The sequence below is a fragment of the Myxocyprinus asiaticus genome, chromosome 42 (assembly GCF_019703515.2).
Source record: "Myxocyprinus asiaticus isolate MX2 ecotype Aquarium Trade chromosome 42, UBuf_Myxa_2, whole genome shotgun sequence".
In the NCBI taxonomy this organism is placed as follows: Eukaryota; Metazoa; Chordata; class Actinopteri; order Cypriniformes; family Catostomidae; genus Myxocyprinus; species Myxocyprinus asiaticus.
The window spans coordinates 9,210,570-9,223,794 of NC_059385.1; the positions used below are offsets into that span (position 1 = coordinate 9,210,570).

The 13,225-nt window shown below is 37.8% G+C and overlaps 1 protein-coding gene across 1 annotated transcript; it reads left to right on the forward strand.

The window, feature by feature from the left end:
* The first annotated feature begins 161 nt into the window (after positions 1-161).
* Positions 162-13,061, forward strand: LOC127432996 (retinol dehydrogenase 12-like). Its single transcript, XM_051684573.1, has 7 exons — positions 162-313; positions 4,765-4,890; positions 5,019-5,345; positions 9,609-9,727; positions 9,813-9,936; positions 10,907-11,233; positions 12,061-13,061. The coding sequence occupies exons 1-7, from the start codon at positions 304-306 to the stop codon at positions 12,318-12,320; spliced, it is 1,293 nt and encodes a 430-aa protein (XP_051540533.1). The 5' UTR covers positions 162-303; the 3' UTR covers positions 12,321-13,061.
* Positions 13,062-13,225: the final 164 nt, after the last annotated feature.

Consider the following 13,225-nt stretch of genomic DNA (forward strand, 5'->3'; position numbering starts at 1 on the left):
CCCAGCTGTGTTGCAGGTCCTGTTTACACTTATTAAATATTACATTATTAAACCGACATTATTATTTAGACCCATTGCACCTGACCAACTTCTGGGCCACTAAGCTCCGCCCAATTTATGCTCTCTGTATCATGCTAATACTGCGTTCCATTCAAGTCGGTTGTGGAATATTCCTACTTGACATCTCCGATCTCCGACCATAAAAGCACTCCATTGCCAGATGCTCGAGAGGGTCCTCGCTGCAGACTGTAGCGCGATGACGAAGTGGATCTAATCCTCTACATAGTGGATGGTTTGGTTTTTATGCATTACAGTGAGTATATTTACTTAGCATTAAAGTATTACTCTGAGACATTTGTTTAGCTTAGCTTTTTAAAATGGTCATAACCATGGAATTCGTAAATTACTTTTCTGTGGGTGAAGAGGAAAAACAAGGAAAACAAATATCTGAATTAAGCAATATACTCATACTACACACTCAGGGGCGTAGCAGCCAAGGGGGACGTGGGAGACACGTCCCCCGCACTCTTTAAAAGGGTGATTTTTGTCCACCGCACTTTTCCAAGCTAAACCCATACCGAGTCCAAATGGTGGATTTGTATACAGTATTTTTTGGGTTTTGTTACTTTGGGCTGATTGAGCAACCATCCAGCCAATCACAGGTGAGTTTCATGAGCTGAAACAACCCTTATGTAATAGGCCTTCAGTCAGACAGTCTAATCAATGCGGCTCCGTTCGTTTCTACAAAGATGCTTTCAACAATGCTCATTTATCCATGTTTTTTATCGGCATTGAAATTGATCTAAATTTATAATCTAGAGATGAGGAACACACAAATGAGACTTATTTTTCGGCATATCATTCTTGATTGGGAGCATTACGTGAAATGCACAGCAGAAAAAAACAAAGGACAATCCTTCTTTTAAGCACACATTGTAAGTGGAGTTTATATCAGCACCAGAGTCTTCATTAAGTTATGCTTTTTACATTGTGTTTGTGAGGTAATAGTTTGATTTGATTTTATTTTTTTTATTTTATTTTTATTTTTTATTTTTTGCCAATTAAAGCAGATTACTAGATCTGTATTAAATATGTAAAGCAATTTTTTTTTTTTTTTCTCCCAATTTGGAATGCCCAATTCCCAATGCACTTTTAAGTCCTCGTGGTCACGTAGTGATTCGCCTCAGTCCGGGTGGTGGAGTACGAATCCCGCATCTGAGACCGCCAACCCGCGCATCTTATCACGTGGCTTGTTGAGCGCATTGCCACGGAGACATAGAGCGTGTGGAGGCTTCACGCCATCCACCACGGCAACCACGCTCAACTCACCACACGCCCCACCAAGAACGAACCACGTTATAGCGACCACGAGGAGGTTACCCCATGTGACTCTACCCTCCCTAGCATCCGGGCCAATTTGGTTGCTTAGGAGACCTGGCTGGAGTCACTCAGCACACCCTGTGATTCCAACTAGAGAACTAGCGAACTCTAGGTGTGGTAGTCAGCGTATTTTTACCACTGAGCTACCCAGGCCCCATTGTAAAGCTATTTTGAATATCAGCTCCTGTTTTTTACCTCTATGTTAGTATGCAGTCGACAAACTGTAGGAAAAAAAGATAGATCTGCTGTGTTCTTAGAACACTTAGGCATTTTACTGAAGTCAATAGATATGTAGACACGCTTTTTTATACATGAAAACGTACGGACGTTATTGAAACTTATAATAATATAAGACTATTATTGTTGTCTTTTGATAAAAGTCATGCTCAGCAGCTCACAAACTGTAGGGAAATGATAGATTTTCTTTGTTCTTATAATGCTTAAAACATTAGAAGTCTGTAGACATACAAATTTTAAAGGATTAAAATTTTCTTTTGATAGTTGATTCAGTGACTAACTAATTTCACACAAGACACTCATTTGTTACCACCTTTTGGCATCACCAGAAATGGTCACTGAATCATTAAATGGATCTGAATGAATTTTGGTGAACAGTCAAAACACTCGAGCCACTTGGATACATTTAAATCCCACAATGCACAAGCACAGAGCAAAAAAAAAATTGTGCACATGCACAATTGTCATTATTGTAATTGATTAAATTATTTATTCAGGACCAGCTTGTGCTCAGTCTTTTATTGTCATGTGTGAAACAGAAGTGCTCCACTAGATGCTCTTTATTTTTGCAGCTAATTTTGCCAATTTTTGCAATTATTTTGCAATAATTGAATCTTTAAAATACTACAAATATTAAAAATAATATGTATATATTAATATAATACTTATATCATACTTATATATTAATATATACTGTAATATATTAATACTGCACTGTAAGTGTTAGGTCTGTGCGAGCCACCTACTGACACTTTTAAAATGACTGCTATGCCCCTGTTTTGAGCTCCTCATTTTAACATCTCCTCCACTGTAGGCTACATAAATGCCATGGGGTGAATTATTTGTATTTGTATATTAACATGTAGTGGTCAGACATACTTGGAAGGATGCAAAAGTGAAATTAAAGTGAATCTGGAGCGCTTTAAAATGACTCGCTCAGCACATGGAAGACGGAACCAAATGGAGTACATCTGTTACTATGAGCACGAGATGGAGTTGTTCTTGTGAGCACAGAAACCGCTCTGAATACACTGTAATAATGCTTATACACAATACGGACAGGACAGAACAGCATGCATATACTTTGAAGCGAACAGCTTTATTTATTTATTAATTTAATTAAATTGTCATAGCCCTTTGCGGTTTAATAATCGCACAATATATCGCGATTTTATTTTAATTAATTGTGCAGCCCTAATATATAAATATGTGTGTGTGTTATATGAATATATACTATATTAATGACCGTTAAGTACGCTACAGTATTAAAACAACACATTCAAATGTGAATAGGCATGCGCATTAAAACATCTACTACGTCACTAAAATCTAATACGCATGGGATTAGATCCACTACGTCACTGAGCTACAGTCTGCATCGAAGAGTACTTGGGATGGTCAGAATTTGACATGTAAGGAACAAAACTGCAATGTTTCCGCTAGCTTAGCAGTGGTGCATTCCAAACTGCATACTTCTGCACTATTCTACGCCATTTTGTAGTGTAAGTAGTGCGAGTTGTACGTTTACACTGAAAATGCAGCAAAAAAGGAGTGTACTTTAGTACCCTGATGATGCACTTTTTGAACATTCAAAAAGTGTGGAATGTTGGACACTTCATGCACTCAACGCACGTGGCTTGCCGCAGATAGCGGAAGGGGTGCAGTTACCTGGCTGCACTGCTGGTCTGACAAAACAGTTGTAAATAATGGAGAATGTAGCAGCTAGTGAAACTTAAGTAGATACAGCACCTTATAAATGTGAGTTGAATGCTTTACCATCACCCCAAGCTTTGTGAATATGTACGTTGTTTGAGATGCAAGTGTTAAACTGAGGTTGGTTAATGCGCTAAAACTAGTGGAAACACATCATGAGCACTTGAAACGTCACTTCTGTCAGCTGTTAAACGGTGAATGCTTCCATGTAGTAAAAAACCGTTAAGTGTTCCATTTGGGACGATACTACACTTGAAAATTCATACACTACATGGCTGAGTGTATAGTATATTTTATAAGTGCATAGTGTATAGTGTGTCATTTGGGACACAGCTCAGGTGTTTGACTGTTACCAGAGACGTCTCCTAGCAACCCAATTGATAAACAATGCTGCGACACTAGCATTTGTGCTACAGGTGTACGGTTATCAAAAGAGAGTTTAATTTACTGTGTTGTTTACACCTGTCTCTGCAAACATTTGTTAAACAAGCTTTAATATCATGTAATGTAGGAACTTTGACTCATTTATCAATATTACTTAATAAAAGTGAATGTTTATCACTTACTTTGTATATCTCCCTGTGTGCCGACATCTTTGTGTTATGTCACGCACTTGCATCTCAGAGAAATTGGAGTTGAAAATTTCCACTCGAGTTTCCCAGTTGGAATTCCGACTTCAAGTGGCGTTCCATTGCACATTTCCTACTAGGAAGTTGGAAAATCCAACTTTCCAAGTTAAATGGAACACATCATAAGTAGCTCATTTTTGTTCTGACTCCTTATTTTTAACTTCATCTCTAAATTATTTAGTCAAGATTACTTGAAGATACTTGGATGTTTTGTTCTACAACAAATTACACAGTCACACCTTAAAATGTAAATTTTTAACCTGCACGAGTTTCCAAGTTGGAAGTCCAACTTGTAGGAAGTTGGAAATTCAGGCTTTTCAAGTTGAATGGAACCTAGCATAACAAGTTGTTAGATTAGGACTACAACAGTTTTCCATTTCATCAGGCATGTACACTCACATGCTTGTGGTAGTTGTAGTCCTTATTAGCAACTTATTAGCAATATATGTATATTTTTTTTTTTAATGGCTGCTTCAAAATTCAAGTTTGAGGTATGACTTTGTGTTATTTATGTTGTAGAACAAAACATCCAAGTATCTTCAAGTAATGTTTACCACATACCTTATTTTCCTCATAAATAATCAAAAACATTATAAAAACCTGTAGTGAATTCCAGAGGGAACCCATGGTCTTCCAGGTTCATCTACAAATTGACCTCACTGAACAGCTAAATTATTTTTTAATAATTTTTTTTGGAGCTTACAGAACTAACATTTCATTGACATCAGTTATGGCTGCATGCTGTATCACTGATTTTGCAGCACTTTGTTTTCTATAAAACCTTATATAACTTTTGTGGACACAGGGGAAACAGGAAATAAAGATGTGTTGTATATGCACTTGGATCTGGCCAATCTGCAGTCTGTGAGGTCTTTTGCTGAGAACTTTCTCAAGAGTGAGTCCAGATTAGATATTCTTGACAACAATGCAGGTACCTATAATATATTTTCTTTTTAAATTATAACGTAAATATTAAGTTACTAAAATGGATAATCACTTTAAAATGTTTTAAAAGTCACTGTTTAAAAAGCTTTGCATTGTTTGTTTCTCTGTTTGTAGGACTTGTACTAGGAGGCAAGACTCAAAATGGTTTTGGAAGGATCTTTGGTGCCAGTCATCTTGGTCACTTCCTGCAAACCGTTCTGCTGTTGGAACGGTTAAAAGAGTGCATTCCCAGCAGAGTTGTTACTGTCTCTTCAATGGCCCATTTGTGGGGGAAAATTTACTTCAACTACATCAACACTCATAAAGATTTGGGTTTAGGAAATTCCACAATGGATTTGCTGAAGTTGTATGCCGACAGCAAACTCTGCAATATCCTCTTCACTCACGGGCTGGCCAAGAGACTCAAAGGCACACATGTCACCTGCTACAGTCTCCATCCAGGTCAGTCTGTGCTTTTTAGTCTTTAAACAGCAGTGTTTAGTCACAAAAAGTAGGTTTCTTACAAGTTCTCCTGATGCTGGTTTCTTTACACGGGATATCAAAACAGAGATCAGTCGTCACAGCAGCATATGGAGGCGGCTGTTCATGACACCACTTTTGCTGCTGGTCTTTAAGGATGTGGATGTTGGAGCTCAGATTTCTCTTCACTATGCACTTCAATAAGGTTTTGAGCCACTGAGCAGATGCTACTTCTCCAGCTGTGCGGTGCAGAAGGTTCCTGCTAAAGCCAGAGATGATGCCGCAGCCAAAAAGCTTTGGGAAGTCAGCGAGAGGCTCTGTGGTTTAGCATGAGCTCATTATGCGACAGTTACTTTCAACATGTATCGATTTCTATGCATTGTATACATTTAAACAGCCTATTTTCCTGTGATCATTTTCAGTAAAACCACTGAGAGTAATTTTGATCGCAGAGTTGATTGTTTGATAAGCCTGTGTGTGTGCACGTTTTAAGAAGCCTGTGTGATGCTGTCAACTGATGCGCTCCGTACTACTGTAACTGCACAAGCAAAAATGAAACAAAAACATATTATGGTACTAACATGTTTCTTTGGACACGTTACCATGGTTAACCAGAGACTATTTAAACCGAGATGGAGCACTTGTATTAAAATGAACAGGAGAAATTGGAACACCCAATATGGTGAATGTAAAAAAGAAAGTCCTGCCTTACAGCTAAAAGAGCCTTTTAGATCACCTGTCAGTCATCTCGACAACACACACATGCATTAGCTGGACCAGCCTGAACAATTTAATTTTTAGTGTGATCTGAGATAAAGAAGCACAATTTCTGATACCAGTGTTGTCAGATTTTACTGCAAATTTGAAATATATTATTTGATCGTAATCCTGACCAACCGTTTTAGGAATTCAAGTAGATATAGGAGCTGTATTTTATAGCACTTATATCCATAGAAAATAGCTGCCCAGGAGCATTCCTGAGATGGTCACCAAGAAGACTGACTTGCCTTGAAAGGGACTTTGGTTAAACTCATGGTATTTTGGACATATACTTGATATTCTTTGGAGTACCTTATCGTAGCATTTAAATTCCCATTTTACATGAAATTTATGATTATTTAGTTCTATGGTATTGCCATTAAATACCATAAATTCCTCCAGCCACTGGTGGTTGCCATTCATTGCAGTAAGCTTAAGTTAACTCATTTTACCAAAAAAACATAATACAGTATGTAGCCGTGTCCCACAACCATTTTAGGGCCTACCGCTTGATTTATCCTAATTACAAAACAAAACAAAAAAGTGAAGAAATCATAATTTGGACCCTTTCTACAATAGATATTATGTTTTCTACAGCAGTAAATAATATAATACCATTTTCTCCATCTGTACTTTGTGTTTTTTTTTAACACAAATTATTATATGTAAAGTTCTGTCATTCGACCCTTTGCCAAAATTATTGCAAGAAAAAATAATGGGAAATATAAGTTTATCAAGATCTACAAAATAGCATTTGGTTCTAAACTAGCTGAATAATGACTTAATTCAGCATTTAAACACAAAAATAATAATAATAATAAAAATGATATATATATATATATATATATATATATATATATGTGTGTGTGTGTGTATTTATATATAATTTTATTCATTTAATTTCGATGCTTATTGATTGCTTATTTATTTAGACAACATTTTCTATTTAGACCTAAATTGTGGTAGCAGGGCTGCAAAAATTACAACCCTCACATAAAATAAAAATAAAACAGCTCATATAGTTTGACCCCATTCAGTTTTACGATCAACACTTATAAATGTTATGTTATGTTGAAAATTACATAAAATGACATTTCTTTAGTTTCTTTCGCGGTTTTGTACCCTATTCGTTGAAAGTGCCTTAATCTCGCGTTTAGATCAAGATACAAAGATAAAAACAACTTTTGAACACAGGCAAACCGGTCCGGTGAGAGCGTGTGAGGTGATGGAGAAACAGTGGACCGGTTTATCAGGCACTGGCGGAGTACATAATAACCACCCGAAGAATCCGCGCCGTATTTCACAGTCATGATCAGTCTCATCATCGCAGTTGCTCTCATCGGAGCTCTTTATGTCGTCTTAGTGAACACCTTGTTTAAGAAGTGCAAATGTAAAGGAATGGCTGATATGACCGGGAAAACGGCAATTATTACAGGTGAGCTTACAGGACTTGTGTGTGTGTGTGTGTGTGTGTGTAACTGTTTAAAACTCAACGCACCTGTGTTAGGTTATCAAGATCTACGCACGAGAGATGCGATAAATGCCACAAACGAGAACGCATATTATAAATAAAGAAGCACTGCACACTTAAAGTTAACATACATGCTCATAATAAACCACAGTCCAGCTGTACATGTAATAAAATAATGTTAAGCTTAAGATCATCTTGGGAGACTAAATACAGGTGCATCTCAATAAATTAGAATGTCGTGGAAAAGTTCATTTATTTCAGTAATTCAACTCAAATTGTGAAACTCGTGTATTAAATAAATTCAATGCACACAGACTGAAGTAGTTTAAGTCTTTGGTTCTTTTAATTGTGATTTTGATTTTGGCTCACATTTAACAAAAACCCACCAATTCACGATCTCAAAAAATTAGAATACATCATAAGACCAATAAAAAATATTTTTAGTGAATTGTTGGCCTTCTGGAAAGTATGTTCATTTACTGTATATGTACTCAATACTTGGTAGGGGCTCCTTTTGCTTTAATTACTGCCTCAATTCGGCGTGGCATGGAGGTGATCAGTTTGTGGCACTGCTGAGGTGGTATGGAAGCCCAGGTTTCTTTGACAGTGGCCTTCAGCTCATCTGCATTTTTTGGTCTCTTGTTTCTCATTTTCCTCTTGACAATACCGTTCAGGTCTGGTGAGTTTGCTGGCCAGTCAAGCACACCAACACCATGGTCATTTAACCAACTTTTGGTGCTTTTGGCAGTGTGGGCAGGTGCCAAATCCTGCTGGAAAATGAAATCAGCATCTTTAAAAAGCTGGTCAGCAGAAGGAAGCATGAAGTGCTCCAAAATGTCTTGGTAAACGGGTGCAGTGACTTTGGTTTTCAAAAAACACAATGGACCAACACCAGCAGATGACATTGCACCCCAAATCATCACAGACTGTGGAAACTTAACATTGGACTTAAAGCAACTTGGGCTATGAGCTTCTCCACCCTTCCTCCAGACTCTAGGACCTTGGTTTCCAAATGAAATACAAAACTTGCTCTCATCTGAAAAGAGGACTTTGGACCACTGGGCAACAGTCCAGTTCTTCTCCTTAGCCCAGGTAAGACTCCTCTGACGTTGTCTGTGGCTCAGGAGTGGCTTAACAAGAGGAATATGACAACTGTAGCCAAATTCCTTGACACGTCTGTGTGTGGTGGCTCCTGATGCCTTGACCCCAGCCTCAGTCCATTCCTTGTGAAGTTCACCCAAATTCTTGAATCGATTTTGCTTGACAATCCTCATAAGGCTGCGGTTCTCTCGGTTGGTTGTTCATCTTTTTCTTCCACACTTTTTCCTTCCACTCAACTTTCTGTTAACATGCTTGGATACAGCACTCTGTGAACAGCCAGCTTCTTTGGCAATGAATGTTTGTGGCTTACCCTCCTTGTGAAGGGTGTCAGTGATTGTCTTCTGGACAACTGTCAGATCAGCAGTCTTCCCCATGATTGTGTAGCCTAGTGAACCAAACTGAGAGACCATTTTGAAGGCTCAGGAAACCTTTGCAGGTGTTTTGAGTTGATTAGCTGATTGGTATATCACCATATTCTAATTTGTTGAGATAGTGAATTGGTGGGTTTTTGTTAAATGTGAGCCAAAATCATCACAATTAAAAGAACCAAAGACTTAAACTACTTCAGTCTATGTGCATTGAATTTATTTAATACACCAGTTTCACAATTTGAGTTGAATTACTGAAATAAATGAACTTTTCCACGACATTCTAATTTACTGAGATGCACCTGTATATTAATGAGTACACCGCAGCGAACACGTCAAACGAATCTTGAACCGAATCATATGAATCTTTCATCTACACTACTGGCGATTCAATTCAAGTCGCGTTTGTCCCCTTCACTCTGGCTTTCTTTATAATAGCTATATGTTCTGAAATTTACTTATTATTAGACCACATGTTTGTCTGTTCATGTACAACTCGAATGCTTTGTTCTCTGGTTATGAGAGACATTTGGTTTGATGTTTCAGGTGGAAATACAGGTATCGGTAAGGCCACAGCTATGGATGTGGCTGGTCGTGGAGTGAGAGTGATTCTGGCCTGCAGAAACAAACAGAAAGCTGAGGCAGCTATAAACGACATCAAGATGGTGAGGACCTTCACATTGTACCCCTGTGTGGTTTGTTGATTAAAAAAGTTCAGTGTTTACTGGCACAATACTCCTCTCTGTTCAGGCCACAGGCAGCAATGATGTCCTGTTTATGGAGCTTGATCTTGGAAGCCTCAAATCTGTTCGAGCTTTTGCGGAGAACTTCCTCAAGTCTGAATCCAGACTGGATCTCCTGATCAATAATGCAGGTAAGCCCAACCTCATGTAACCAACCCTCAAAACTGTTACAAATCAGTTGTTTGAGATTGGATTGGGGATTAAATTTTAAGATTTGTTCATTGAAAACTCCATCTTGATTGGGGGCTCAATCTCAGTATTAGGGGCTATAGGGCCAGAGATCAGGGCAAAAATATAGTTGGATATATATCATAATATTCTGTCTAGTTTGGGTTTGATGCCTCTGCAGACACTGCAGTGACCTGTAGCTGTCAGATATCTGTATAAGAAAATAAGAGTGAAATATAGCCCCTTAAAGGAATATTCCTGGCTCAGTACAAGTTTAGCTCAATCGACAGCATTTGTGGCATAATGTTGGTTACCACAAAAATGATTTTCGACTCCTTTTCTTAAAAAACAAACAAACAAACAAACAGAAATCTAGGTTATAGTGAGGCACTTACAATGGAAGTGAAGGGGGCCAATCCGTAAACATTAAAATAATCACCGTTTAAAAAGTATAGCCACAAGACATAACAATATAATTATAGTGTGATAAAATAACTTACTAAACTTTTCCCTGTAAAGATAGATTGAATTTTACAACTTCGTTGCCATGATGACGTAATGTTGTAAACCCTAAATCAACCATAAAAACAATGATTTAAACAACTTGCAGCTCAAATAATACACGAGTTTTCACAGGAGTTAATATGTGCTTTTATAAAATTTAAGCTTCACATTTTGGCTGCATTCACTTCCATTGTAAGTGCCTCACTGTAATCTCGATTTTTGCTTTTTTTTAAAGATAAGGAGTTGAAATAATTTTTTGTGGTGATCAAGATTATGCCACAAATGCTGTCAAATTGTATTGAACCCAGAATTAATAAAAATAATTAATAAAAAAGTTAGTTTCACACTGTTGGGGGGTGGGTCATGCTATGGTAGTTATGGCCCTGAAATCACTTAATCAGAGTAATTAAATGATGGCTTCATGTTTAGGTCTTGTGGCAGATGGTCGAACTGAGGATGGTTTTGGCATCGAGTTTGGCATTAACCATCTTGGCCATTTTCTGCTCACCTGTCTTCTGCTGGACCGTCTAAAGGAGAGTCCAGCGGCTCGGGTCATCACTCTGTCCTCCATGGCCCATCGCTGGGGCAAGATTGATTTTGAGTCTCTAGTCGCCACTAAAGACCTGGGATCAGGAAGATACAGCTGGCAGTTCTTTCAGGCCTATTGCAACAGCAAACTCTGCAACACCCTGTTCACTCACGAATTGGCCAAAAGATTAAAGGGCACAAATGTGACCTGCTACAGTGTGCATCCAGGTAAATCATACTTAAAGTCGACGTGATATCAAAACTGACCCTATGTACTTTCTGAAGACATGTTCCTGGTCTTATTGCAAACAGTTCATCTGTGCATGTTCATGTACCTCTGAAACAACTTTCTTTTGGCTAATGCCATAAAGCCCTCTACTGCTTTCAACCACCTCACATATGATTCCTTCAGTGTCTCATGGATAAGGTCAAGTCCTGTCCTACATGTGTTTCTCTTTCTCTCTCATTGAATATCCTGTTTCACTCAGGAATGTCAATAATGGAAGTAAAATGGCTTGTGAATGTTGTTTCATGTTGATTTTAACTACTGAAGTTCCAAGCTTAAGTTTGGTTGGAGCTTGTTCTTCTAGACCTGCCAATCATATTCCAAGTACATATAAGCAGCTGTGATGATTTTTCTAACGCCCCTCCACCTTTGACATTTTATAATGCATATACCAATTATTATTCAAAATTGTCTTTCTCTTTCTTGCTTTAGACAGATAGTTTGGGGTGGGGTCTATATGAACAAGTAGATTTGTGAATTCCAAAATGTATGTCTGATAGTAATGAACAAATTTTTGAGAACATCATCATATTCTCATGCCACACATGGTTGTGTATGTATTTGTTCAGTCATTGATCTGGCTAATCTAATCTCTTATCTTCTGAAATGTTCAATGCCATTTCCTATTTTCTTTTAACAAAAATTCAGTTTTTTTAAGGTCTATAGGTATATACATGTATGTTTGAAACAGGACGTTACATCACCAATCAGTCATCTGGTTAAATCAAGACAAACATTTAATATTGCATTGCCTTTTGTCTCTTTGCAGGTGTCGTAAAGACTGAACTGTCCCGCCATGTCAGTCTTTGGCAGATGGTGTTTATCGAGCCGGTGGCGCGACTGCTGTTCCTGGACTCAAAGACCGGAGCCCAAACGACTCTTCATTGTGCCGTTCAAGAAGGAATCGAGCATTTGAGTGGACGTTATTTCTCTTGCTGTGCCATGGAGGAAGTCAGTGCCAAAGCAAAGGATGATGCAGTGGCCAAAAAACTTTGGGACATGAGCGAGCGACTAACTGGCCTCTCATAAACCCAGAGGAACTGTTTATTGTCTGGTGAATGGAGACCATTTCTGTTGTCTGTGAACTTACTCAAGAAAAAACACATATGAAGTAATGAAATGAATTGTAGCATTTTCTGTTTCTGGGACGCACAATTATTTACAAAGTTTACAGTGTTTTTTACTTGTATAGTAGCATATTAATTTCAGTGTGTTGGTGTGAGTGTTTTGTATTGTATTAAAGTATGTAAAGGAGTTACTATTATACTGGGTGTGGATTTTTACATTGAGTGCAATTTGTCATTATTCTAACATATGAGCAATGCAGTAATTTACTCTTGATACAAATGTGCCAGTGCCCAAAGAAAATGAAAGTAAATTGTAGAAAAATCACAGACATTTTTGTTATTGAATTGCAGTAGGGTGAATACAGGTAAAGTGTGGGACAGTTTGACCATTTGTAATTGCCATTGTTTTACAATTTGATGTCCACATCAGTGTTATCTATTAGTTTAGGATGTACTTGGTGCTGATTTTTAGTAAAGGAAGAATGTACACAATGGTTAAATTTAGTTAAATGTTAAGCGTCTCACCACTTCACCTGCAATCACCTTTGTCCTAATTATGATGAGACTGATTTCTATATGGGTTTTCTCACCTAAGGAAACATCTTAAATGACTTTGTCAACAAGTAAATCATGTCAAGTGCAAATTCCACAGCATTGTCACCCTGTTCACATCTAAAATAGGTTTTTCCTGGTCTAGTTAGCAGCCTATATAATCTCAAGCTGAACCCCACAAGTGTTTGAACTGTGTGCATCTGCATAGGAGTAGGTGTCCAAATGCACGTCTTGCTATGCCTGGAATTAACAAAATATATCTTTTAAGTGTTGTCAGGAGATGTTACTGTATTTGTGACTTTGGAGTAGGACAAA

What these genes read in the sequence shown, in the direction of transcription:
- LOC127432996 (XM_051684573.1), top strand. An exon ending in CTGCTACAGTCTCCATCCAG is followed by an intron (nt 5,346 to 9,608) that starts GTCAGTCTGTGC and finishes TTGATGTTTCAG; the next exon opens with GTGGAAATACAGGTATCGGT. An exon ending in CTGCTACAGTGTGCATCCAG is followed by an intron (nt 11,234 to 12,060) that starts GTAAATCATACT and finishes GTCTCTTTGCAG; the next exon opens with GTGTCGTAAAGACTGAACTG.